Source organism: Larimichthys crocea, chromosome XII (genome assembly GCF_000972845.2).
Source record: "Larimichthys crocea isolate SSNF chromosome XII, L_crocea_2.0, whole genome shotgun sequence".
Taxonomy (NCBI): domain Eukaryota; kingdom Metazoa; phylum Chordata; class Actinopteri; family Sciaenidae; genus Larimichthys; species Larimichthys crocea.
In genome coordinates this window covers 25600663-25627944 of record NC_040022.1, presented here as the reverse complement: position 1 = coordinate 25627944, position 27282 = coordinate 25600663, and the positions used below count along the sequence as shown (strand labels likewise).

The following is a 27282-nucleotide window of genomic DNA, read 5'->3' as shown; positions in this document are numbered from 1 at the left end:
AATATCAGTGTGAGTATCCCCTTATATTGTTCACATTTGACTAAAAATAGCCTGCGTTAACGTCACATCCAATCACAGATCAGTCGGGTAAAAGGGGTGGCTAGGCTACAGAGCTACGGCTATGTGAAATACTGCTCTGCAAACAGGATGCCGGGTGCAAGATGCGACTGCGTTTGCTTTGCATCCTGCACGAAACTAAGTGTGACATTAACAAACTGCTGACAATCAAACGCCAAAAAAAAGAAACGAGCACAGTTACAGTTATGGGCGTATTGGTTAACTAGCAAGCCTTGAGGGGGGCGGGATAAACGCTTTTTTTGACAGACGAATCGCATCAATGCAATGATTGGATGTATTGACGCTTATCCAATCAGCAGTCGAGTCGCAACTTCTCTCGAATGAGTGGCTGCGCGTTTAGCCAATGGGAGCTTGTCGGAGGCGGGACCACGGTGGACGGATGACTGGAGTTTCCCTTGCGGTCTGAAGATTAATGGAAGGGGTCTGTTGATCTTAGGAATCGACGATCAGATGGTCGGTCCCAGGAAGCCATTGCACTTGATGCCTGGTCTAGAAACGAATGGGGAGGTCTCCGTTTGACATAACCAACAGCGGAAAGAGCGAATAGCCTGGACACCGCGTTTGTTATCCAGGTCTCAGCTCAAAAAAAAAAAAGAAAAAAGAAAAGGCCCAGAGATAGCACCTGGTTGACGTTAGTTCAGGCCAGGATACGACTGCGAGGGACGCTAGGGAGCTAACGCTAGCCTGCTCGTTAGATATACGGAAACAGCTTTCGACGATCTATCTAACGCTTTTTTCTTTTTCTTTTTCTTTTTTGGGGAGATAAACCAAGCCGTCTCTGGAAATAAAGGACACCCGAGTGACATCGGACATTGGAAACTGACTCGCTAACGCTGCGAAGCTAACAACCGTTGGCGATCCTTGGTAGGAGTTAGCCACCGTGCTAACCTGAAAGCAGCCAGTGTTAACTGCATACTTGGATATATACTCGCTTGGTTGGAGTTTTGCGAACACACACACTCACACAAACGCGCATAAGGAAAGGTATTTTTTAAGGGAGGGGGGGTGGGAATATATTTACACTCGTTAGTCAATTATGATAGCTGCTAGCTAGTAGCTAGCTGTCAGCTTCATTGACCTGCGTTTTAGCGGTGTTAGCATCACTCAACGACCTGTGAAGGAAGACTCAGTCCGAGACTCACTCCACCATCATCCTGCCATCATGGGCAACACGCCCACCGCGAAGAAGGGCAATGAGATGGAGAGCGGTGAGTAGTAAAACCATCATGTCGTGTGGATCCATTTGCTTTTGGTTATTTCCTGTTTGAACGCATTAGCAATGCGAAATAAGAAGTGCATAACACCTGTAAGGCCCCGAGCACCCTATCCCACAAAGACACCACTGCTTTCTAATACCGAGGGGTGGTTGATGGCTAGATTATGAACTTTACTGCGTTCACATTCACGTATAAACTTGGAAGCTACACCGTGACACACCATGTTCGTCTCCACTGATCAGCATGGATGTTGTCCATGGAGGATGTTATTCATCATTCCCTCTCTCTCTCTCTCTGTCTCTCTCTCTCTGTCTCTGTCTCTGTCTCTCTTCGCTGATTCTGTGGGAAAGCTCGTGATTAAAAGCCCAAGGTTATATTGAGAGGTACCAGTGAGGATGACAACAACTAACCTTATACAACAGTCATAGGTTTCTTTGCTGATCATGTGTTCAGATGTTTTTTTTTTGTGTGTTTTTTTCCCCCCACTCTCCTTTCGTAAGGTCAGATCAGAGGCAAACCTAAACCCTGGTGTTTTGAACACTTTCTAATAATATTGTGTTTCTAAGAATCACAGCAAAATGTATATATTTTAGTGTTTTTTTTTTTCTATAAATGATGACTTGAGCCTTATATGCAATCTGAACCTGAGCGTTACATCCCGCTGACTTGTGTTTGACAGTAAGCGAGCAGGCAGAGGGGAGTTGGTTGTTATCAGAGAAGGTAAAAAATCCACCAGGACAGGGGGTCATATGATGCATGAGGGTGATCCTCTCCAGGCAGAAACTTGGGAGTTGAGGAGTCTCTTGAATATCATGTGATGAGCAGCATTTAGAACAAGGGCAACTTGTATGTGTCGCTGTGTGTGTGGGTGTGTGTGTCTGTGCACGCTCGTGTTTGTGTGTGTCTGAGACAGAGAGGAAAAGATCCTCCGCTCTTGCCAATTGTTTTGTGGGTAACTTTTCATTCCCCCCCAACATTAGCTTTTATTACTTTAACATAAAAAAAAACAAACAAACAAGGAGGCATTTATATAAACTAACAAAATAAACCGTTCATCTAGTGTGAACCTCAGTGGTTAAGTACTAAAAATGTAATCCTATTTCTTAACGAACTGTAAGAAATGTTCAAACACAATCCCAAGTGCTTAGGTCTACTTTTTCCACTCACAATCACTGGCCCCAATGGCCTGTGGAGGACACGCATTTTATGTTTTTATCCACGACACTATAAATAACACCCAAGAGTGCAAAGTCTGAACGGGTATCTGCAAAATGAGTGTCAGCTCCTTGTTGCTGGTAGAGAGTATGTGTGAAGAATGACCTCCAGTCACTGTGTAACTTTAACCCATCGCAGTAACCCTTGTACTGTAACAAGGCCCGTGACTTTCAAGTGTTATTAGCGCAGAAGTTTGTTTTTCAGTGCACAAGAAGTCATGAAAATTTAGGGGCATTAGTAGGGTAAGGCAGGGACAGAGGTGGTGCTGGTGGGAGCTTTGCTCACATGCCATGCTTCACATCCTTATCAGCCTGATCACTGTGGTCCACCCTGATCCCCAGAGACAGGTGCAGACAAGGGGTCCAAAGCCCGCACCCGGGAGCGTGATTTTCCACAGAGCAGCTAGAGATTAAGGACAACATGGCAGCTCGCTTTGGTTTCTACGGAAAATGGAAAGAGAGTGTTGAGAGCTTGTTCAGGCGCAAATGGACCGTTTCCCCTGAACTTTCCAGGCTGGGGAAGACAAGCGGAGAGCTGCCATACTAGTATACAAAGCTGATTTCTGGCCCACAGGAGGAAGCAGGGCGGACAGACACTGTGAACTGCAGCAGGAAGTGAAGGAGCAAGGAAGGTCCAGCCCAGGCTCTGCACAGTTGGGTATCGCCTCTACTGCTGTACAAACTAAACACAGCAGGCTAGGATAGCTTGAAATTTTGGCCTTTTTAAGACGCCGTTTAGTGTTACATATTCTGGATTTTTTTTTTTTTTGGCTGGTCAGAACCTCCGGACATACTGCAATATTGAGACTGTGTACTGGCTATCAGCTCTTTCTTCCTGCTTTGTATGATGTCTGTTATTCAGAGGCTTGCAGGAAGGCTGTTTCATCGAGCTGGGCCCTGTCTAGGGGACCCCGGCAGTGAAGAAGACAGACATGACCAACCACAGGAGGAGCTAGAGGCTTGCTGCTGGAGTGAGTTTTCATTCTGGAGCCGGACGGGTTAGGGATAGAAACGTCGACCATGCTATGTCAGCACCGGCTTAGCTAGATCCAGGCGGAGCTCAAACTCACATGTTTGATAGATAATTCTGATGTTTTGTTTTCTTTGATAATGTTACTAAATTTATAGGCTATTGGCTTTGATGGAGTTTTACTTACATTGTATTGCCAGCAGCCAAGACATATGTAGTGTGTGTTTGTGTGCATATGTCCATATCTACAAATACACACACACAGAGCAGCCTGTTGTTTGTCTCTGCACTATTGCCAATTGTTATCTAGTTACAGTCCAAAGGAAGGCATTTCTCACTTTCTTTTGAAGAGTGTGTCGGGCACCATGCCGCACAGCACAACACAATTACACAGTGTAGTAATGAACTTATACGAACACACACATAGTGTACGTACACAGCTCTTGTGTCATTGTCCCACAGACACAGGACCGTGCTCACCAGCCAGTTATCACACCAAGCGTTGCTGTATTGACTGTTGTGTGTTTTTAGAATTTGATCGTATAATGAGGTGGCACCCTGTCAAAGTGCAACTCCCTCAATCTATAAATATCTGCGTGGTTCATGTCCTGACCCAGCTCTGCACGCAGCTGGTTTGTGTAACAGGGGAAGGGTTTGCGTATGGATCGCTCATCACTTCCTGTCTCCGGTTAAAGGGTTTTGTTATAAGCCCCGCACTGATTACCAGTGGACCTTGCTGTTGAAATGACAGTCAGCCGCCTCAGATAAGCTTATACCACTGAACTGGCAAGTTGGCAAGCCGACATACTGTCAGGGAACAATCCTGAGACGCAAAAAAAAAAGCAGCAGCAAGCAAAAGCAAGGATGGAGTTCAGTGTTTGGAAAAAGGAACAGTAGTTTCCGCTGGATTCTCGGCGCAACAACAGGCGTAGTGGTAATCTTTGTGTCTGATGGTCTTGTAAAGCTGCAGTCGCATTTCCAGGCAGTGATACTGAAATCTGTTTTTCTCTGCATCAACTAAAGATATAGGATACTATAACGACCAAGAAGACCACCTCAACCATACATTTTTTTTTTCCTACAGAGAGAATAATACTGCTGTGCTGTTTAACCAAACAAACAGTGCTAGCACAATGCTCAGTAGCCAGTGTGTGATTTTTTTTTTTAATTTTTATTTATTTTCTTAGATAGTGTTCCACCACTCAGGAAGCAAAAGAGGTGCCTTAGTGTGATAACTTTGTGCGCCGTCCTGCCTCACCCTTTTTACACAGATGTCGATTAGGCGATGTGTTGCCAGCTCAAAGATGGAACATCAGTGCCCCCCCACTCCACATTTCATACAGAACGACGGTGCAGCATTCCCACCTAGAACATGTTATATGTGGCTGGTTAGCTTTTATCGCAGGGGGGCACGGCGGTACAGTGGTCAGCGCTGTCGCCTCACAGCAAGAATGTCACTGGTTCAGAAGTTTGCGTGTTCTCACCGTGTCTGGCTTCCTCCCACAGTTCAAAGTTAACAGATTAATTGTTGTCTCTATGTGATCGGACTGGTGACTTGTCCAGGATGTACCCCGCCTCTCGCCCAGTGCCAGCTGGGATTGGCTCCAGCCCCTCACAGCCCTGATAAGGATAAGCAGTTATGGAAGATGAATTTTTTATTTATTTTTTTCACTGAGCCAAAAACTAACCCACTGAATGTGTTTATTTTTTTCACTGAGCCAAAAACTAACCCACTGAATGTGTAAATATAAAATCACAATGTAATAATACACTAAAAATATACAATCAATATGGAAAAACAGAATGAGACGCCGCGTTTGGTGGATCAGCCAAGAGGTCGTGGTGGTAATAGTCACACGTAGCCAGATTTCCACAGTGCTGTGTCAGCATTGGAGATGGCTCTGGCTGCAGCCATTATCATTCTGGTGTAGTGGAAAATGCTCCAGCTTGTTGTTGTTGTTGTTGTTTGGATGTCTTCAAACTAATCACAAGCGTCTCGAGCAGTGCTGAGCCCACGATGAAGCAACGGTGCTGTTGCAAAAACGGTATCGAGGGGAACTTGTTTTGCACGGCTACCGAACAGGTTAGCTTGCTGAGGTTATTGTCTGTTATCACTGTTTCCTGTAGTGATGGAAATTAATACTGTAACACGCACATCATCTATCACACATTACCTCTGATTCCTATGCGTTTGAATGTCAGCAAACCTGCTCCTAAATTGGCCAGTAACACATTCTAGTTTTTACCATAGTCACAGTAAAATATCAGCTGCCAATATTGAGCTGATGACTATTGATTTATCACTTTTAACACCTTCCTAGTTTCTATTCATCTGTTTGCCCCTCTGACTGATTTCTTATGTGCGACATGGGAATGCGATCTAAACAAGGTCTGGTGTAGACTGGGACCTGATTTGGCGCGCTTCATAGTTAAATGTCGGTCAGCTCGCCCTAATATAACCCCTCTGTTTCTGCGTCAGAGTGGGCCAGCAAGGCCCAGGGGAGAGATGTAGGATTGATTTTTTTTTTTTCTTTTTTCTTTTTCGGAGGATCGATTCAGCACTGGCACTACACAGACTCTCTGGTGCATTTGGTCAGGGAGGAAAAAGTTTCACAGCGGTTTGTGCGTCCCTGCTTTGCTGGCGTCTCATGAGACGGGTACTTTTATGTTTTTCAAAACACCCAGATCGAGTCAAACTTCTTCATCTCGGATCTGATTGGTTCTGCTAATTAGGGAAAGTTTTAGTTGCAACTAGATGTGTCTAGTTCATCTCAAGGGTCTTCACTTAGGCCTAGTTTTCCATAGGACCTCCTCTCTGGGCTGGATAAATATACCAGCTAGTGTTTTATACCCCTCCCCCTGGTGATTATGCCCCTGTTTAGATCAATATATAGCCTCTGTGTCTGTCATGTGTGTGTTTGTGTCTGCGTGTGTGTGTGTGTTTGACATGGGAGGGAACAGCAGAGAGTACTTTGTGCACAGAATAAATATTGATACAAACCAAAGCAAGGGTCCAATTGATCTGTGTGAGTGTAACGGGAGCAGTGCTGCTGTCAATGCGAATTTTGACTGTACACTAGATGTGGATGTTACTTTCTGAACTTGGTCCCCAGCAAAGTGACAAGTCGCAGGAGAGACTGAAGACACCCCCGTCGGCAAGGACATTTGTCAGGTTTCTGTGGATGAGCGGGGCTGCTGATCTGACCATAGCACTCTCACGGGGGGGAGGATAGGTCATGACTCAGTGACTGTGAGGAAGAGGCCAAGGAAGAAGAACAGGGGAGACTTTGCAGAGCTAATGTGTGACAGGAAGAGTTCCAGAAGGCATGCAGGGAAGAGGGAATCATCCTCGCGCTCAAGTGAATCAGGGTCACGCTCAGCAGATGGTGCAGCACCAGAGGTACCCGTAGTCATCCCAGATGGTAAGGAATGTGGGCTTACAGGAGAGTCGGGGTGTTGATCACCTGAAATTACCGTAGTAACTATGTCAGCCAAGTCTCTTAAATCTAACAGAACAGACAGCTGTTGATTTCGCCATTAAGCTCTCAACAACTGTTTTTGCAGGAACGCCCACATCTTTCCTCTGACCGGCTCCAAGTTATGACAGGAATAGCTCCATGTGTGGCTCTTTCTGTTTCTGGAAGTAGGAGTTGAACAACGTTCACGGGAAATGTTTTCTCCCTGTTGACCACTCTCCTTCCATCGCTCTCTTGTGGGAGCTACAGTGCTCTCGACATGTTTACGCGAACTTTGGTCTTTGCCGTTCTTGCTGGCTTTCTCCCATCCTATTGTTGGAGTTGCTGGTCTTTGGAGAATTAGGAGGAAATCACATTAGCTAGACCAGGATTAAGCTTTTTGTGTAGTTTTCAAGTGTGTGTGCGTGTGTGTGTGTGTGTGTGAGAGACGGAGAAGGGGAGATGCGTGCGCTCTTTCATGAGAAATTTCTTCTTGTTTATAACATTTTCAAAATATTTATCTTTTCTCATTTTAAATATCGGTATACAAAAATGTGTTACTATTGACAGCTTATTGGCCTCAGCGGATATGCTGAAAGAGTCAATATGCTTCGTATGCTTGCTGTTTTTCAGTTGTTCATTTATTAATATAAATAATATTGATTTAATTTGATTCAAGCCATTTTTGTGTGCACTTGCTTGATATTCACTGCAGTAAATGAAACCCAATAATGGTTAATTATTGTAAATTATTTGACAGCAGATGTATATTTACATCCTCGCCCGAAAAAGCTGCGCTCTCATCTGCTAGGGCAGCCTCGTGTCCTCCAAACGAGCACACAGATGCTAAAGAGGAATGAGGAAGGACCGGTTATCTACATGTTCCCACAGAGCGCTCTGATTAGACCCATAAAGATGAGGGCACGAAAAATGAACCGCTGTATATGGTATTGTGTGCCAAGCTGTCAAAATCTGTCCACAGGCCATATCGCTGTTGGTCTGTAATAGCATGTATGTATGTGTGTGTGTGTATGCACAGTGTTGCATGTTTGTTCAGAGACCAGATGTATTCCATCTCTGTTTTTTTTATATACATATATATTATCTTATTTATTATAAGTGGACAGTATTCCACAGAAATCTTAAAATGTTGACCATAAAAATATCAATAAATAATCAATAGACTGTAAATATATTGTTCTTCTAATTTATATCAACTCAGAAATGGGTCACTCATTGTGCAAATCCATCTTTGGCTATAATGCACAAGCATGGGTTTTGTGGTGTGAGGCAGTGGCTGCCTCCAGTGTGTACAGCCCCATTGTTTTCTTTGCCAGCTGCTCAGGTTTTGTCAAGCTGTGTGGGCACTATGATTGACCAGCAATACTGAAGTCATGTCGCATATTCCAAATAGCACTGAGGCCTGGTCATCCGCATTGTTTGAGCCGTTCCATCAGCAGAAGGTTTTCTTGCAGTTTTTCTGTTTGTTTTTTTTATTCATTTTTAGCTGCAGTCGTTTTTATAGAGAGGCATCCCCGCGTCACGAGGCTGCCATAAATCACATTGGGGACGGTGGGGGTGATTTTAGTGTGATGATTTTAAAAGGGACAAAATTAGTTTAATTAGACCGTAGAAGCTTCAGAGTTCAGAGTCTTCCACATACAAACAGTAGCTGAGATGACACGCGAGTGGCTTTCTTTTTGATTGTTTTTGGGGATATCTTGAACTAGAAAGAGTTACAGCTGTGACATGTGCATTTCTTGGACTTCTTTTGGTAGTTTTAAAGGTCCAGTGTGTAGAATTTAGTCGCATCTAGTGGTGTAATCTCCTCCTCACATCACCCTCACCTTCCTAGTGTAAAGGAGAAACAACATTTCATTCAGTCTAGAGTTAGCTTTCTGTACTGTACCTCCTATGACCTCACTCCCACTGTAGATATAAAAGGATAATTTTAAGTAACAAAAATAAAAACATTCATATTTTCAGGTTATAATTCATGCATGAAAGCATAATTCTGAATATTATATTCCACATCTGCCTTATTCTGAAAATAAAGGCCCCAGATCTTACACACTGCACCTTTTAAGTTGAGTTATTTTGAAAGATGTCAGCAGAGTGACTAACTTATCAATATATTTTTCATTTTAAGTCAGTTTGTAGTGATTTGTTCTATTCTATGGGTAAACTGTTGCTTTATTATCGTGAACCTTGAAGCATTAGTGTTTAGATAAATGTCTAGCATTAGTTGAATTCCCAAATTCAGCCACGTGTTCTGTATTTATCTTGTGCACTTTTCATGGGACCCAGCATCAAAGGAAGCAGCGAGTCCACGCTGAGAAGACAGCTGGGCAGTATTTATGTTCATGTACACCTAGGCACATAACATCTATCACACTCAGTTGCTGGAATATCTCACATGGCCTCCACATTTTATTGTAAAACACAAAAAGTACGGTGTTCTCTGGGCCTTTGGTGTTTACACGGGGAGACCTATTATACAAAATCCTATGAGTCTGGACTTGGTGGTTTTTGAAAGAAACAAACTCTCTCTCTAAAGAATTTGCACTTTGTTCCTAATTACAGTGAAGGAGTTTCTTGCCAAAGCCAAAGAAGATTTCCTGAAGAAATGGGAGAATCCAGCACAGGTGAGAGACTGAAAGAGAATCACTTCTCCCTTTCTGCTCATTATTACTATTACTGAACAGTGTTATTATACATTTGCAAATATAGTTTTTACTTATGTGTTGACACCTTAATGTGATTGTGCAACTTACAATAAATCTTGACTAGACTTAACTTCTCCTTTCACATGTTTTTTTTTTAATCTGGCAGGCAGACTGGAAAATAGTCCCGCCCATGAACAAATTAAATCCTATTTATTTTAGAGGGACAGTGCACCCTCTACTGGACTGAAGCGGAATATATGATTTATTTCTTTCTCTTTTTCTTTCTTTCTTTAACCACATAAACACTTCTAATGTAGACTCCATAAACAAAATGACATGTATAATTCACATCAAACAACATTATTTTTATTATCAAAATACTTGACAGGACGGTTGAGGTATTAGTCAGGAAAAACAGTGAACTGGGCTTGTCATGGTATGTGGCTGACTTGTTATGCACCCCTTTCTCTAACTGACACCCTCTTCTGCTCCTCAGCAAACTGCGGCACTGGACCACTTTGAGCGTTTGAAGACCTTAGGCACTGGTTCATTTGGTCGAGTCATGCTGGTTAAACACAAAGAGTCGGGCCAGCATTTTGCCATGAAAATACTTGACAAACAGAAGGTACAGTACTTTTAGGCCTAATATACAAGAGAACCACGACTTGGTAAAAGATAAAATAAAATTTAATGCTCAAGTTGGGCATGATGATAATGTATCTTTTGTAGAAAGTATTAGTAAGTATAAAAGGGCTTGGACAGCTTAAAACAAAGAGCCAAGAATAATCCATACTTACTAACAAGCATTCAGGCTGGAGTTGATGACAAAGTGTAGACAAATTGTACATTTATTTGACTTTCTAATGTCACAAACTGTAAGTCATCCCCAGTGTAATGTTAATTATCTCTAATCTGTGGTGTTTTCCTGGCTAGCAGAAGTGACTGTGACAGACTCCAATGTGTTTTTTGTAGCACTTTGCTTTTTCTGAGGGTGCATCAGTCTTAAAATGACATCACATTTATTCTCACTGAAAGAGTACCAGGTTATAATATTGTGTGATTCAGATGAAATCTTGTGTGTTCAAATGCTAGTTTGCTTGTACTAACCTATTTAATCCTAAATCTCAGGTAGTTAAGCTGAAGCAGATAGAACACACACTGAACGAGAAACGTATCCTGCAAGCTGTCAGCTTTCCCTTTCTGGTGCGACTGGAGCACTCTTTTAAGGTATGCATTAAAAAGTTTATCTGTGTGCTGTCATTTTTGTGTGTGTTTTACATTCAGAGTAAGACTTTGCTCATCTTCCTACAGGACAACAGTAATCTGTATATGATAATGGAGTATGTACCCGGAGGCGAAATGTTCTCACACTTAAGGAGAATCGGTAGATTCAGGTAAGTTGACCTTTAGTTAGCTCCTAAATATTTCCACACGCCACTGGTTGTACTGTAAACTTTGTGCATTACCTGTTTTGCAGTGAACCACACGCCCGCTTCTACGCAGCCCAGATTGTACTGACCTTTGAATACCTTCACTCGCTGGATCTCATCTACCGAGATCTTAAGCCGGAGAACCTGCTCATTGACCAGCAAGGTTACATACAGGTAACGATTTGTTTTCTTAGCCATCCACAACAGTTATATTTGTTGCTCTTGAATTATGGGATCAGTGCTCAGAGCTCTGTTGTTGTTTCCCAGGTAACAGATTTTGGATTTGCGAAAAGGGTGAAGGGCCGAACCTGGACGCTTTGCGGGACCCCAGAGTACCTGGCACCAGAGATCATCCTCAGTAAAGTAAGTGCTCAGAGTTACCATTATTGAACAGGACTACTCTTTATATCACAAGGCCAGGGAAGATTCCAGCTAAACATGAGAGTTCATGTATGTTCTTCACACCTCGCTCCCACTGCATGGTACTGCTCTGCTGGACTCACATGGAACCATTCTTTTTTGGCTGTGGGTAGTACCTGATGCAAATACCTGGAAAATGAAAATACTGCAGATCAGATTGGACAGAGGGAATAATCACTTGAGCGACACAGAGCAGCGGTCTCCTCGTCCAAAGTCAAGTTTTGTCTTGCTGCCTTCAGCCTTTTATGATTATAAAACAAGAATCAAGGACACCGTCCCTTCATGTCGTTCATTGTTATGGTGTTCGTGTCACATTGAAGGTGATGTCACAGCAGTTTCAATATGACGATCAGCTAAAAAATCCCATTTACTCTGACGAAAAACGAAATCGAGAAAAGTCAAGCCTGGCCATGCAGTGCAAACGAGGTTTTAGGAAACTGTTTAATTGTCAACTTTAGTACTGTGCTGCAGTTTGCTCTTTACAGTCTATTGTCAACACTCAAATGTAAGACAGTTTTTGTTTGGGGACATATCTGACCGCCCTTCATTTCCTTTGTGTTTTCCAGGGTTACAATAAAGCAGTGGACTGGTGGGCTCTGGGGGTGCTGATATATGAGATGGCTGCTGGTTACCCCCCCTTCTTTGCAGACCAGCCTATTCAGATTTACGAGAAGATTGTATCAGGGAAGGTGAGTTTAGAGAAGCCTACCTAAACCTTTTTTTATTTGTAGTGGTTTGATTGTCCCAACACAACACAGTGCACAATTCTACACTGTCTCTCAACAGAGGTGGTGCTTTTGAAGCTGTAGTTTGAAAGTAAAAGATCTGTGAAGATGTTTCACTTCGCATCCGAGAAGCTTCTTCGGTTCTGAATTTCAAAACGCAGTTTAAAAGCACTGTTTTACTCAGGCATGAAAACAGCTTCACAGTGGTAGTGCTGTCACAATCTTAATTATATTATAAGGATTGTGTTGGGATTGTGACATAATTTAACAGCTGTAAAGATTTAAAGTTAATTACCTTTTAAACTTTGAGATCACCCCATTTATAGACTAGTGAGGTGTCTAATTGACTGCCTCTTACCCTCAGCACCATTGCATTACTTGTAGGGAAACATTTACTGCTCATAACTCATCAGTTCCTCTACCCCTTGCACTGAAATCCAGTCTTTGGTGAAAAAATGTGTTCATTATATTTCTCCTAATTAATAGGACATGAAAATACCTCACTTTTTATTAATAAATCCTAACGCTTAATGCTCCCCCCTCCCCCCCTAACTTGGTTATAATAATTTTAATCTTTAATGTTCCTTTTGGCTGGTTCTTTCTGTTTTATTTTTAGATTATAAAATTAACAGTAAAGATGCAGAGTTTGGTACTATAAGAGTATTTCTGATTAGGTCAAACCAACTACACGTTCAAGAAATTTGAGTCTTTTACTTACAAATAACCTGGTTGTTTGTCTTGGAGAATTATTAGCACAGAAATAACTGCATGTGTCCCGGTGATTTCACAAGACAAGTACAACGGCATATAGGCATAGATTTTATATAGATTTGCCAGTTTATTAGGTACATACACCAAATCCAATCATACAACTACAATGAATGATCAATCAGACAGGGTTTCTAGCATCAGTTGGTGACCCTCAGTGACAGTGAACATGGCACCATAGTTGATGCTGGACAGGCCAGTTTAAGCATCTCCCAAATGGCCGCCATGGTTGTAACTCAACAGTGGTGAAAAAAGCAAAAAAAAACAAAACTACTAGTGGTGAGTGAGCCATTCTGTGGAGAGAGGAGAAGGTGGAACAGTGCAAACAAGCAGACGTGTCACAACCAGGCAACTCTCATCCACATTAGGGCTGCCACGATTAGTCAGGATTATGTCGACGAACAAAATCGTAGTCGACGCATCGTTTTTTTGTTTTTTTTTTACTTTGCTTTTCTCTCGAAACTGCGACTGCAGCTTCCACTGCCGCGTCTGCCTTTCTGTCACATACACACCCACACCTACGCACATGTGCAGTAGTGGTAATCGGCGTCAGGTCTGACTGTACCGTAAATGATACCATAACAGATCCTCCAGGAATTCGCGATGTTGCGATTTGCAACTTCAGCGCAACTTCAGTGAATCCCCGTGAATTCAGGGCGGTGTTTTAACCAATCAGCACGATTTTTCCGCAACGTCTGCCCGGGGGATTCAACTCGGATCAGGGACGGCCGCACGGTGCGGGAGAACCCCCCGTGGGACCTCTCCCCGGTGCTGGCTGGCCCCCACTGGGCGCCTTTCCTCCGCGCCGCGACCAGCTCTGGGTCGGTTTGGAAAGGCTCGGGGGCGAAGGTGGCTCGCGGCTCCAACCTCAAGCTTTACAGCGCCCGCCCGCCCGGACCCCGCCGTTTCCCGGGGCCGTGGACTCTCATTAAAGGGTTAATGAGCTATCATCTAAATTGTTTTTATTTTCAGTTAGCTCATACGTCAAGCTGAAAGCTAATGATCTGATCAGCTGCGTGCTGGTGCGATAAGCTGTATGTTTTACAGTCAATTTACGTATGATCCGATTAGTCGACTAATCGAAAAAATAATCGGTGATTAGTCGACTATCAAAATAATTGTTTGTGGCAGCCCTAATCCACATTCAGCATTAGTCTGAATAATATAATTTTAGATTGTACCACTCACAGCACTACAGAAGCTTGCATTGATGTACGGCTGAGCACAGTTTATTTAAGAAACATTACATGAGGTATAAAATGCTGAGAACACTCGCTCACACTTTTTCTGGCTTTTGCAGGTTCGCTTTCCCTCCCACTTCAGCTCAGACCTGAAGGATCTGTTGAGAAATTTGCTGCAGGTGGACCTGACCAAGCGCTTCGGCAACCTCAGGAATGGAGTCAATGATATCAAGGGCCACAAGTGGTTTGCCACCACTGATTGGATTGCTATCTACCAGAGGAAGGTGAGAGAGCAGCCCGTCATAGAGTAGTAGTATGTACAAATAGAGCCAGCCACCTGCTGTTTTTCGAAAGTGGAAGGTCACAAGAAAAGTGATGCTGACAAAGGAAAATTGCTTTAATGACACTTCGGTCAGTGGAAGGGTCTTTAGTCTACATTTGTGGCCACGGGTAATTTCACACCATCTGTGCTCTCTCTGCATAAATGACATTATGTTAGAGGCTAATGGCAAAAATGTCTAAAACACACAGAACATGTGTTTCCTTCCTTTTCTTCAACATAAAAGCTGAAGAACTAAGTCCTACATTATTTTACATTACAATATAAATATAATCCACATAAATTCTGGGTTATTTGTACAAGGCCTGAACCACAATTCGAAGGTTCAGCATGTTGAAATGACCTCTTCCTAACCTTGAACTCATCAGAAAAAGCTGGGGAAAATGCAGCACAGAGAGGTCGCCATTACATGACAGACCAGGGTAGTCATGTAATGAGTACTGACGAGGTGTGTTAAATGTTGATAACAATCCAGAATAAACACTGTAAGAACATGTCATTTAAAATACACACGTCATTGTTTTAATCTTTATTCATTTTAACAGAAAAAGTGCCTCTTGGGCCTTTTTTACTGTCTCTGCCTACACATGAATGCAGACAAACTTTATATATTTTAAATGATTATAAATGTGTGTTTTTTTTTTTTATTATTGTCCCTTTATCTCCTGAGGCCTGTTCCAATGCCATCCAGTAGTTTATGGTGCATGCTATGGTTTTGGTGCTCTCCATTAGGTGCACTCTACCACAGTGCATCATTCTGATTATTTGATTGTCCTGTGTGTGTTCTAGGTGGAAGCCCCCTTTATTCCTAAGTGCAAAGGCCCCGGCGACACAAGCAACTTTGATGACTACGAGGAAGAGGAAATCAGAGTCTCCTTCACAGAGAAGTGTGCAAAGGAGTTTGCTGAGTTCTAGATCCAACCATGAGTAGCGGAGAGACAGACAGGAATTTAGAAAGTAAAAGGGGGTCCGAAGAAAGGAAGCACTAGGGTGGACTGCTAACTTGTTTATTTGTAATGACGACAACAATGTAAAATCCCCCCAGTCGAAAGGTAGGCAAAGTGAAGAAAGATCCAACAGAACCAGCAGTGTTGCCTTTTCTGATTGTTTCTCAACTGTTACCTATTCATTTTATTTATCCCTCTTGTGCTTGTGGCAGGGGCTCGAGGAGAACAGGCATAGGTTGTGGCTATCCAGCTATACTTGTATCTTTCTGATGGTGTAATGACATGTTTTCAGTCTTCGCAGGTTGAGGCATTGATTTTCTGTTAAGGTACTGAATCTGCTAGGCTCCTTTTTTTTGAACAGGGCCCTCTACAAGCTTCTCAAAGAGTGATTGTTGTATCTTGTCACCCTGGCCCCACCCCCTCCCCTTCATCTCTCCATCCTGAATCTGTCCAAGCAATACCAAGTCCAACAGATGTGCCTATCATAATGCCAACTGGTTGGAAAACTGTGTCGAAAGCATTGGTGCAGAGCTTTGGCCATGGTGGCATCAGCCCTTGTGCCCATTTGGTTTAAAGCTTGAAAACTCTCTGCACCTGCCTTTGTCTGCTCAATGTGGCATGATTATTGGGTAGATGATGCACTCACTGCTTACAGATGAAGCAGTGTTGACCTCTTTGATCAGAGTGAAACTGAATTATCACAGTAAACTTCATCTAGGTCTTACTCTTCGTGGGGACCTGTGAGAAATTGTAAACATGAGATCTGGATTTAAGTCTGTCTTTCTCTTAGCTGAATTTATTAGAGCATTTTAAGAATCCTATTGGTGATCATTTTGTCCTTTTTATGTCAATCTCTGTGCTTGTGTGTTATTTAGTGCTCAAGGGTGGGTTTAAAAAGCTGTGATTTAGCAGCAACTAACATTGTGGTCACACTCCTGACTATTGTTTATTTAATTCATAGTACATTTATACGTGTGTGTGTATATGTATGTGTATATACACATGCGATATATATATATATATATATATATATATATATATTAGATAAGATATATATATATATATATATATATATATATATAAAAAACTGACAGATCATGAAATATCCATCATTGACATTGTCTCATAGCTGTGAAACTGAATTAAGATTTCATAAATAAACAAATATAAATTCTGCCAAATTTGCAAACTGAGAACATTGCAAAGTTTTCTGTATGTAACGATGACGGTGGTGGAATTTAATACGCAAAAAAGTAGCAAAACATTCATTCAACAAAATGTGCATGTTATTTTTGTACAATATCACTTTTAAAGAAAGATGGCAGAGCGTTATGGTTTATTTGTGTTGAGGTACCTGAGACCATGGATAACATGCTTAACTATTAAAATGGACTCTCGGCTGCTCTATTTTGAAGGTGGAACAAGACCCAGTTAAACATGTTGGAAAGTTCCTCTGGGCTTTTTTCATTATTCAGTTGTAGGGCAACAGTTTGTTGATAATTGTCACTGAACTTGTGCTTCTCACCTTGATAATTGTTTTTTCCCCTTTCTCTTGTATATACCGTATATGTAACACCTTCAGATAGATTTGTAGTCCAATCAAATTTTTGGACTGTTGAGATTGGAGTGTTTTCTTTCCGTTTTCAAGCTTTCTATGTAACAAATTAAACTAAGGAAGCTGTCCTAAAGCTGTCCCCTTTTGCCAAGTTTATTTCTGTGGATGCAAGACAATCGCAGACCAAATCTTACTGCTGGTTTGTTGACTGAACACATTTGTTTTAGTTTGATGAAGGATGTTCGTTTTTTTTTTTTTTTTCGTCCGCCTGCCCCCAGCCCCACTCTCCATAGGCCCTAGGTGCTAGACTTTGTCCATCTCACTGAAAAGCTTCTGTGAATTGTTTGATGTGCATCAATCTATTTGTCATAAAGTCTTGTAACATGACATTTTTGAGAATGTTTTTCGACTCTAAATGATTTCAGTAGGCTTGAGTAATTATTTTGGCAGTCTCTTAATGTAATTGAGATCAAACGCAGGATACCTTTTTGAATGTCTTGAATTGTCTGATGGAGATGTTTAAATGCTGTTTGGAAACATGATGTGTGTTTTTGTATAATACATGTTTCTCTGGTGAGCTTGGTTTTTCTTGCATGTGGTAAAGCAACCCAACGGCAAGACATCTCCTGGACCTGAGACATGTTTGAGAAATTATTGTTTCCACAGCCAACAGTCTCAAAGCTGTTATACCTTTTTGATTTGTTAAGAGCATCACATTGAACAATGCAGTGGATCACCAACCAACTTTCCAGTCTTTTACAAATAGTGAAGCACATGCCCCGCCCTTTCAAATCTCCTATTTAATTGATTTGTGCTAATTATTTGAACCTTTTTTTTTTTAAAGACAAAATGTAATGCTTTTGAAGAGAGCACATGTGATATCTTTGGTCTTTATGTTCTGACAAATGACTAAATCCGAGTTGGTGGGTAGAAGGCAACGCCACTTGATCCACTTCAGACACCGAAGCCATCACAATGCTTTTTTTAAAATGTATTTTTGTTTCCCATACAAAACTTTTTGTCAATTGTCTTTTAATTCTCTTCTATCAACTAAACACTATCAACTGCTCTGTGCTAATTTTTTGAGTTTTTCTCCTGTGTTTGCCTTCTATTTTCATCACGTTTCCACACACTCTTCATTCAGACATAACACTTTTTACATCTGAGATGTTTTGCGTTCATATTTTCTAATTGTATTTTCAAAAAAAGCAAAAAAGCAAAAACAGAACATTAATCTTTTCCTCATGACCTGGGTACAGTGATTGTGTAGTCTATTGTACCTTTTGGGAAACAATACTGTATATCCTTGCCTTTGACAGTCTTAACTATCTTACCCTCTGGAGAACTTGACAGATACCCTTAGAACACAATGAGTATGTTAAAAAAATATACATAAAGTAATATTTTGCAAAATGTATCATTCCAATAAACTTTTACTTGTTAAGACTAATATGTCTGGGTTATATGTAAGCTCTCTCTTCACCTTGCACAATGTCACACCAAAAATAATGTTTTTTATGACATGCAAATCTCAAGGAAGGGATTCACAGCTTCAGGCTACTCTCACAGGATCAGAGGGGGGAACATACTTGTTGATAGGTGAGGAGAGGATGTTGTGTTTTCACTGCCCTGTCTTGCTGTGAGTGTTTTAAGAGGCTGGAAGGTGCAATTGAATAATGCAGTGTTGTGTTCGTCCTGTCACAGTACAGGATCAATTACCAGCCAGCTTTCAGCACCTCTCTCCAAATGTATTCCCATCCTCTGTGCGCTCCTTTTTGAGGATTGCATCTATCTGCATCGGTAATATGTGAAGGAGCCTAGAGAGCCATCCAGATGGTTGGAAAGCAATTAAGATAAAGTAAAAGACCTCCATAATGAATAAGTCAATTAAAGGATATGAAGTCATTGATAACTGGACAATGCAACACACTGAGTAACTCAATCCACAAAAGCTGAATCTACAAGACAAATACTTGAAAGATCAGGTGGTAATTGGACTACATAAATTACAGGCATGTAAAAAAATGTTAATATTTATGAGTATAAGTCATTTCTGGGATTGACAATAGACCTATTTATTGTACTGTGTAGACAAACCATTAACAGTATCAGAAAATGATTTATGAACAGAATAGCTGGATATTGACAGTCCATGTATTTAATAATTACGTATAAATATTTAATAATTTAATTATGAGACACAGCAGGGTACCAAATCTGTGTTTTATATTCAATAAAATACATTTTTAAAAGTAAATAAGTCACTTTTTTATTTGGTTCAATGAAGCAGTGTTATTTATACTGATTTATTAATACCTCTTTTATTGTCTACTTAATTCTTCTACAGCTTGATCTTGAACTTGCGACACATGGAGCTGAAAAATCCCAGCTATGCCTCTGGTTTGCTTTAATTTGATTTTAGTGCTTAAGCAGCAGTAAGTGAAAGAGGATGGGCCACATGTGATTTTTTTTTTTTTTGCCTCGGTTGCTTCGTCAAAGGCTGAACCTCGGCGCTAAACTCCTGAAATAAAAAAGGGCCACCTTTTGCATTTCCATTGTGGCGCACATGGGCACGAGTGCGCGCGCTCGTTCTCGCTCCCCTTTAGGAAGTGAAAAATACCACCTTAAATTCCACCTCTCGAGTGAAACTTTTCGCGGCTAACTCCGTCGGTCCACCTTAAGCGCACACGCAAAACGCAGGAGGCGTACTGCGAGGTTTCCGCTTCTCAGTTGGGCTCGGACCGCGGCTCACGAAAAACACGGAGAGTAACGTACACGGTTGTCGCACTAAGGTAAGAAAAAAAAAAGAGAAGAAGCGAACCAGCCGAGCAAAAAAAAAAAAAAAGATGTCTGAATCCAAGTACCGCGAGTGGATACTGGACACTATCGACTCGCTGCGGTCGCGAAAAGCACGGCCGGACTTGGAGAGGATTTGCCGAATGGTCCGGAGACGACACGGGTCCGAGCCCGACCGAACCTGCGCAGAACTGGAGAAACTGATTCAGGAACAAACCGTGCTTAAAGTTAACTACAAGGGCTCTATTTCATACCGAAACGCCGCCAAGGTTCAGCGGAGGAGCAGGAAAAAAGACGATGTAGCGTTAACGACGGCTGCGAGAAGGAGCGCGGTGGAAGAAGCCAGTCATTCTGACTTGAGCAACGGGGACAGCGCTTTCGGTCCCGTGGACCAGGACGAGGAGGATTTGGAGGTATGTGGAGGTGGCACGAGCTCACATCTCATTGTCACATCTTCTCAAATTAACAGGTGGAGATAAGAGCAAAAAAAGGGGGTGTTAGTGAGTGGTTTGCACAACAACAACAACAACAACAACAACAACATGTCTTTTTTGTGTGTCTCTAACACGGGGAGTGGTGAGGGGAGTGATTTTGCAAGTGCACCCAAAACTGCCGCAGACGGGGAGCGGCGGTTGGACCTCGCTCGAGCGCTGCCGAGGTGGAGACGAGAGAAAAAAACAGAAGGTGCGCGTGTAGTCAGAGCGTGGCACGGCGCCGGTTTGAAAAAAACACTTTAAACGGTCGATGCCAACGGACAAATAATTGAAGACGGAGGGGAAAAAAAGTTGCACCGTCCTGTCCGTCCGCAACAACCCGAGCAGCCTCCATTAGCAGCGGCACAGAAAGCGCTTTTCAAGCCCCAAACTCGGCGCTGAGCGGAGGGGAGGGAGAGACCCGCCAAGCTCGCGGAGAGACGACGAGCGGCGGGCCGGAAGTTGAGCGAAACCGCCTTCAGAATAAGAGCGTCGGAATACACGCGTGCTAATGAGGGCTTTACTTTGAAAGGCGGGTTAAGGGAATGCGTGCTTTCATTGTCACCGGCTTGTAAATGTGGGAGTGGGTGAAGGTGGAGGGGGGGAGAAGAAAAAAGTCTCAAACACCGCGGATGTAGGAGCCTGATGGGGGGACGTTGGGACATTGTTGGGGTGTTGATTGTTTTTTTAGGGGCAAAAAAAACAAAACAATTGTCAACCAGAGACATGATCAGACGCATAATGTGTCTGCCCATGATTTCAACCCTCTTCCGTCTGACTTTAAGATGTGCCCATCACAATGTTTTGTCCCGTAAAAAAAAAAAAAAAAAAAAAAAAAAAAAAAAAAAAGCATAGCAGATCGATCACAGTCGATGCCAAAGTGCTCACACTGAAGACACGTCCAGCCCGTGTGTGCAAAACTGCGTCTGTTCCCCGACTGATGGACGACTGCAGTGCATAAAGTCGAACCCCCCCCTGGATCCATTGTCGGACACGCAGCCAAGCCAAGCCCGGTCACGTCTAATGCTTGGTGTGTCGTCCCGTACAGCGATGCCATCACGTGTGTGTGTGTGTGTGTGCCTGTGTCTGACAACTATTTGTTGACAGCATTTGAAGAGCAGCCGCATCGCTGCAAAGTAACGAAATACGTAGGAGCCGGTAACAGAGAGAGAGCTGAACTAACGAAGCGACCGCAAACTGTTCGTCCGGCGCTAGCTGGCGGATGCGCTATCCGATTTGGGTTAAGCTGAGATCAAATTGACTTTGTTCTCCCCTGAAAGGCGTGTGTGCCGCCGCAAAACCAATGCGTTTGATCACTTTGCTTCTCGGCGCTTGTTGTTCCAGGTTTTACCTGCAAGCGAGGGTCACAAATTTTTTAAGACAGTGACGTGTCCGATAACGGACTCATTCGCTTTACTCTTTTTTTTTTTCTCTACTGTACATCGTTGACCCGGCGCAAAGTCAAACTTGCTTCATCGAGGCGACTGGTGCACGTCGTTTTTTTTTTTTTTATGTATCTGTGCTCTGCTTTTACCGTGGCTCGGCCCCGGGAAGCGCTCCGTTAAAGACCTCAGACACAATGGCGAGGTCTTTACCGCGGCTCCCAACTCCATGCGCACTTTGGAGGAAATTTGAGAAAAGCCCCCAAAACGCCTCCCATCGGCCTCTTTTCCATACTCCGGTGTGTTAAAAAAAAAAAAAAAATGAATCAAGAAGGCCTCCGGGACGCACCGGAGCAACATCGACTGTTTGATGTGAGCCGAGATGGAAATCCTGCTGTACGGAGATCCTCAGAGGAGGAGCAGGGCATGGTGTTTTTGTGACCGTGTCTCGGTGAAAGTTATGTGAAATGCAGTGCGATGGGTGAATGCCATACAAGCGGCTGTTTTCACAGGAGCGGGGCGGGCTTTAGTGCGCTCTTGTGCTCGACTGCTGGGTCTTGGACACGCAGTCGCACATAAGGTAATTTTTTTTTTTTTTTTTTTTTTTTTTTTTTTTCACTCAGGGCGCCATCGACTAAAACCCCCACCACACACACACACACACACTCACACACTCACACCGAAAGAATCGAGGGTTGTATGATCAAACTAGTTAAATGCCATCGGATAAGATTATATTCAAGTGGAAACACGTCTGTGGTGGCAGCCGGCTTCACAGTCTGTCTGCGGAGTGAACACTGCACCGCGGAAAGGGACGGAGGCATTCAAAGGCAATAATTTACCACCACAGCGGTCAAATTGCGACATCTATATGAGCGTGTTTTCGTGTGACACGCTCAGCCTACAATTAGTACTCGGCCACGACAACAATCCACTGTAATCTCGCAGGCTTCACCGGCTTTTTTAAGTTGTTGTCAAATAATGAATTTAATTGTTGATTGTGGCTTTTCCTCCACTGACTGATCCACTCCAGCAAAAATGATGACATACTTTTAAGTGTTTAACTCTGCACCCACCTTAGATTCTTTTAAATATATTACATCATGTAATTAGAGAATAGAGACGATGATTGTAAGAGGCAGTGGGCTGAAAATCATATGTTGCATCCGTGCTTCTGTTTTGCAGGCTGACACTTCTATGGCAATGGACACAGATAGTAATGCAGATGAGGAGGGGGCTGATGAGAGCCGTGACGGGCAGGACAGACCCTCTCCTGCCCGCACGTACGAAGATGCAGCCATGAACTGTGCCTCTGCGCGAGCTGTCTCTGCCCCCTGCTCTCCCTCTGGCAATCGCCCTGTCCCCGGCCCCGGCCCTGGCTGCAGCCCCGGCTCGGGTCTGGACTGTGTCTCTTTCCAGAAGGCTGCTGAGAGGCCCAGCTCCTTGCCCCCCTCCAGCCCCAGGGCCCTCGCACACAATGACTGGGCCTATCATTCTGCTGTTTGCCCAGCGGAGCGCCAGCACCCAGGAATGCAGAGAGACAAAGGTATTCACAAAAGCTAGACACAGTCTAATATGCACACCAAGCATTATGGAGCACTCGAATATTGTTTCATGTGTAGGCTTTCTGCTTAGTTTTGCATTGGATATGAAACAGGGAAGGGAGCTGGATAGGTGATTGATGGCAGCAGAACTGCCTCAGTTGATGTAAGGTAGACACAGAGAAACTGTAAAAAATAATAATAATACATCTCCATGACTGAGCAATGTCTTCCTGCAGTAAGAAATGTAATAATCCACTGGTTTGTTTGTTTTTAATTAAGCCTAAAAACAAACATGTATTTACCATGTATAAAGTCAGGTGTGATCAGACATGATTCACTCTGTTAGCAGCAGCCACGAAGCCAGCAATCCAATCGGTAACTACCAGCCCCGGCACTTTAAAGAACAACGTGAAGAAAGAAGATGGAGGCAAGGCGGAGGATAGTGGCCTTTCGTCTGACCAGCTGGTACCAGACTATGCAGCAGGGCTGGTAATTGGCCTGATATTCTTTCATGTCAAACAACACCACCTCTAAGTGTCTTGCTTCTTTTGATCTCGTTGCTTCACGTGTGACATTTTCATGCTTTATTTCTTTTGTTCCATTTTGCTTGGCTTGCAGGATGAGACCAAGAATGTATCTGATGGAAGACCACAGACACTATCTTTGCCTTCAGACAACTGTGAGTAGCATAATGCATCATTCTTTTGTTTTTAAAAGCTGCTGTGTCGTCTGCACAGGAAGAGAACAAATTGAGCACTAGACTGCTCTCTCATTTTCATTTTGGGGAATTGTTTCTAATAAGACACACACACACACACACACACGCTAAAGAAATTAACTAATCATAGCTTATGTTTCAAATACCATTCTGGCCTTTTAACTAGTGCTCGCCTCAAGGCTCGTTTAGGATTTTTTGAATGCTTCCCAAACTTGTTCTGCTAACGTCTGTCCAGGTGGTGTTTGCTTTGACTGTTTTCGGTCTTTACTGAAAACATGCTGCATTACTGCACTTTTAAAGGCAGTGACTTGGAGAGGTGGAAATCTGCCAGCTTGATAGTTTGATTCAGTTCTGGAGTCGATGCATCGTGATTTCTAGTCACCACATGACCATGTAATAAAAATGTTTTTAACACTGCACAAGAACTGTGACACTGCACACTGTACTTAGGCTGGACCTTGATATGTTTGTCTAGAAGGAGCAGTACCATCAAATAATGTGGGCCTTCTTATGCATCACATGCATGAAGACAGTCCTGCCAGCATGCTGGGAAAGAAAGTGGGCTGGCACCGTATAGTAATGCTGCTGTACCAACACTCATTCACTGTACTGAACCGTGAACAAACTCTAATAGAAAAAAATACTGTACCGTGACAGCAGAGGCCTCAGTGGCATACTAGTACCAGGGAAAAAGCATCACTTCCATTTTATAACAACTCTGCTGCTGTTTGTTCGACATCACACTACTGAATATAAAGAATGAAACTGCACATTTAACCCTCCAGACAAAGTTATTACACAAATTTGTTACAGCCTTACATTTTATTTTACACATTGATGTAGAATTGGCAGAGTTTACTGTAGAATGACTCTCATATACCACTTCTTTTTACTCGTATAGCTAGTCACTGAACCAATTTTATGTATAATACCAAAGTTGGAGTACCTCAATCCAGTGATGATAAATTATTTATGAACAAAAAGAGAGCCATGCTGTATGCACTCACTGTGTGTTTTCTTCAGACAAAGGTATTCGCACAAGAAATGAGAGGCACGATGGCTTTTAAAGTGAAATGAACAAGTACAGGTCGACATTTTTGGTACCGTTGTGTTCTCACTTTCAAGGACAAGTGTTTCTCCTACACTTTCAATATAAACCAGTGAAATAGACACAGTATTTAGGTTTTAGTGATCATTTAGTGTTTTATTGTGGTAAACATTTGTAGTAATTCTGCTTCTTTTTATTTTTCACAGGTACATTTAAGAATAAGATAGACATATCCCCCTTCACAGCAGCTGAAGACAGTCTTCTGAATGGTGGTAAAGCTGATGAAGTGTGAGTATCCTATTATTAAACAAATCACTACGTTCTCCACAAGAAATGCACTTTGGCAGATTCCTAAGATCATGTCCCCCTTCCTCTCTACAATAATTTAAGACACCTCTCTGGAATTTATACTTTACATTTTACACAGAAGGCCAGCCAACGGTTTGAAAAGACTACCGGTACAACAAATTATCTGCCTGAGAACTGTCACCCTGTGGTCATGTCCCTGACTCATTTTCACCTGATCTTCCTCCAGCTCTGTGAAGACGGAGAAGATGAGCCAGAACTTGTTGCAGTGGACGGTGGCAGATGTCGCCAGTTACTTCTCAGCTGCAGGCTTTCCAGAGCAGGCTGTGGCTTTTCGGACGCAGGTCAGTGCACCCCCCACAAATCCGCAACAGGGGGCACTACATGTACAGTGAAAACCACAAATATCTCATCATCCATTAGAGGCAGTCGATATAAGGAGGGTTGCATGGGTTGAAAAAGTAGGATATGATAGGACTAGTAACAATTTATTGTTGTGGTAAAGGCTGCTTGAAAAGAAAACTGGCTATCTATCTTAACTTAACGTATTTTGAATTTTGAATAATTTCTGAATGAAAACTATATTGATTACATCAGAACACCCCTTCAGAAACCGGTGATGCTAAATGAGCAACATATTTTCTTTCTCCCCATCAGGAAATTGATGGGAAGTCCCTTCTCTTAATGCAGCGCAGTGACGTGTTGACTGGTTTGTCTATCCGACTTGGCCCTGCACTCAAAATCTATGAGCGCCATGTAAAGGTGCTGCAGAGGACCCACTTCCTGGAATACGAAGACCTCTGAAGTCATGATTCACATGACAGACACACAGACAATACACTGCATTGACCTGAACGTGCATGCAGTGCCCTCTCCCATCTGGACCCTGCCACCCACCTTCATATACAGAATATAGGGGGTGAGTGTGGGGGAAGGCTGCGGTGGAATTAACTTTCACTGTGAGTATGACCAGAAACTGAAAGACAGTCATCCTACCTCTCATTATGGTCTTTGGTTTTCATTTCACCCATGTGGCCATTCGATTGCATTGTCAAGGGAATAGACCGCTGTGTTCAGAGTATGCTTTAAAGTGGAGAACCAGTAACCTTTCTGCACGAGTAAAGGATGGATAAAGCAGCCACTGAAGGGGACTGAGCCCTTGCATCAAGTGGACCACTTATGGGCTAATGTATCTACAGAGACATGACTGCATAGTGCTGTGAGCAAAGTGTCGTCACAGTTTTGGGTCCACAAGAAAATGCCGGTTCTCTGTGGTAGTGGCGCCGCCGCAACAAGCTGACATTTTCTCGTCTCCCTGTATGCTCCCTGCTGTATCTACCACGGTACACACGTTTGTCCAGAAGCTGTCTGTAAGTCACGTACGACACAGATATACATGAAGTTCATCTGTGTTGTGCTTTTTCCTTTTCTCATACGATGAGTTGAATTAAATGTCATCTAAAGTGCTGGGGAAGTCAGACTATCTCCATATCTACATCAAAAGTTACCAGAGAGTCTGATTCCTGACTTATCATGCCAATAGCTGCTGATGTTGGGTTATGTTTCCAACGTCTCTGTAACACGGAGATATAACCAATATGATATACTACTACCTGCTGGCAAGGCAATATGTTTTTTGTTTTTTTCTATCTTATTTAGATCTGACTGTGGTCCAACTTAATACAGCTGCATTTTGGGGAACAATTACAGATAGATGTGACCAGAAAATGTGCAGCCTAATGGAATTTGCTTTCATACATAAGCAAAATAAAGTAATAAACTTGGGGAATTGTTATTGTAATACTGAATATATTGTTTTAAATTTAATACGGCTGCTCAGTGCCTGTTTACAGAGCAGATATGTTGATCAAATGCAATATTTTATGTTATCATCCATTTATAATTTGTCCAGTGTTTCTTTGTGTTATGATCTAAGTCAGCCTCTTGAATTGTAACATTCCATGATGTATGTAATGTATCTCCTCTTTTTATCTGTAACATTGACATTTCTTCCAGAGTCCCAAATAAAGCTCGTGTCTCTCTGTTCAC

The 27282-nt window shown here is 42.7% G+C and overlaps 2 protein-coding genes across 4 annotated transcripts; both read left to right on the top strand.

Annotated features, from left to right (window-relative positions):
* The first annotated feature begins 444 nt into the window (after positions 1–444).
* On the top strand, positions 445–15905 carry prkacaa (protein kinase, cAMP-dependent, catalytic, alpha, genome duplicate a). Of its 2 annotated transcripts, none has more exons than XM_010730405.3 (10): positions 445–1286; positions 9518–9579; positions 10097–10225; positions 10729–10827; positions 10912–10994; positions 11078–11204; positions 11298–11393; positions 12017–12139; positions 14244–14408; positions 15254–15905. In XM_010730405.3, the coding sequence occupies exons 1-10, from the start codon at positions 1241–1243 to the stop codon at positions 15377–15379; spliced, it is 1056 nt and encodes a 351-aa protein (XP_010728707.1). In that variant the 5' UTR covers positions 445–1240; the 3' UTR covers positions 15380–15905. The 2 variants fall into 2 exon arrangements, with proteins under 2 accessions (XP_010728707.1, XP_019120542.2); XM_019264997.2 differs by lacking the exon at positions 445–1286 and adding an exon at positions 6410–6901.
* A 3592-nt stretch (positions 15906–19497) lies between these two features.
* On the top strand, positions 19498–27281 carry samd1a (sterile alpha motif domain containing 1a). Of its 2 annotated transcripts, none has more exons than XM_010730403.3 (7): positions 19498–20175; positions 22803–23163; positions 23511–23650; positions 23780–23840; positions 25134–25215; positions 25463–25577; positions 25891–27281. In XM_010730403.3, exons 1-7 carry the CDS (start codon positions 19813–19815, stop codon positions 26035–26037), a joined length of 1269 nt encoding a protein of 422 aa, XP_010728705.3. In that variant the 5' UTR covers positions 19498–19812; the 3' UTR covers positions 26038–27281. The 2 variants fall into 2 exon arrangements, with proteins under 2 accessions (XP_010728705.3, XP_010728704.3); XM_010730402.3 differs by having other exon boundaries at positions 19501–20175; positions 23508–23650.
* The last annotated feature ends 1 nt before the right edge of the window (position 27282 follows it).

Coding starts and splice junctions, on each gene's coding strand:
- prkacaa (XM_019264997.2), top strand. CDS start 6,778: ATGTGTGACAGGAAGAGTTCCAGAAGGCATGCAGGGAAGAGGGAATCA. Junction 9,580..10,096: donor AATGGGAGAATCCAGCACAG/GTGAGAGACTGA, acceptor TCTGCTCCTCAG/CAAACTGCGGCACTGGACCA. Junction 10,226..10,728: donor AAATACTTGACAAACAGAAG/GTACAGTACTTT, acceptor CCTAAATCTCAG/GTAGTTAAGCTGAAGCAGAT.
- samd1a (XM_010730402.3), top strand. CDS start 19,813: ATGTCTGAATCCAAGTACCGCGAGTGGATACTGGACACTATCGACTCG. Junction 25,216..25,462: donor GGTGGTAAAGCTGATGAAGT/GTGAGTATCCTA, acceptor ATCTTCCTCCAG/CTCTGTGAAGACGGAGAAGA. Junction 25,578..25,890: donor CTGTGGCTTTTCGGACGCAG/GTCAGTGCACCC, acceptor TCTCCCCATCAG/GAAATTGATGGGAAGTCCCT.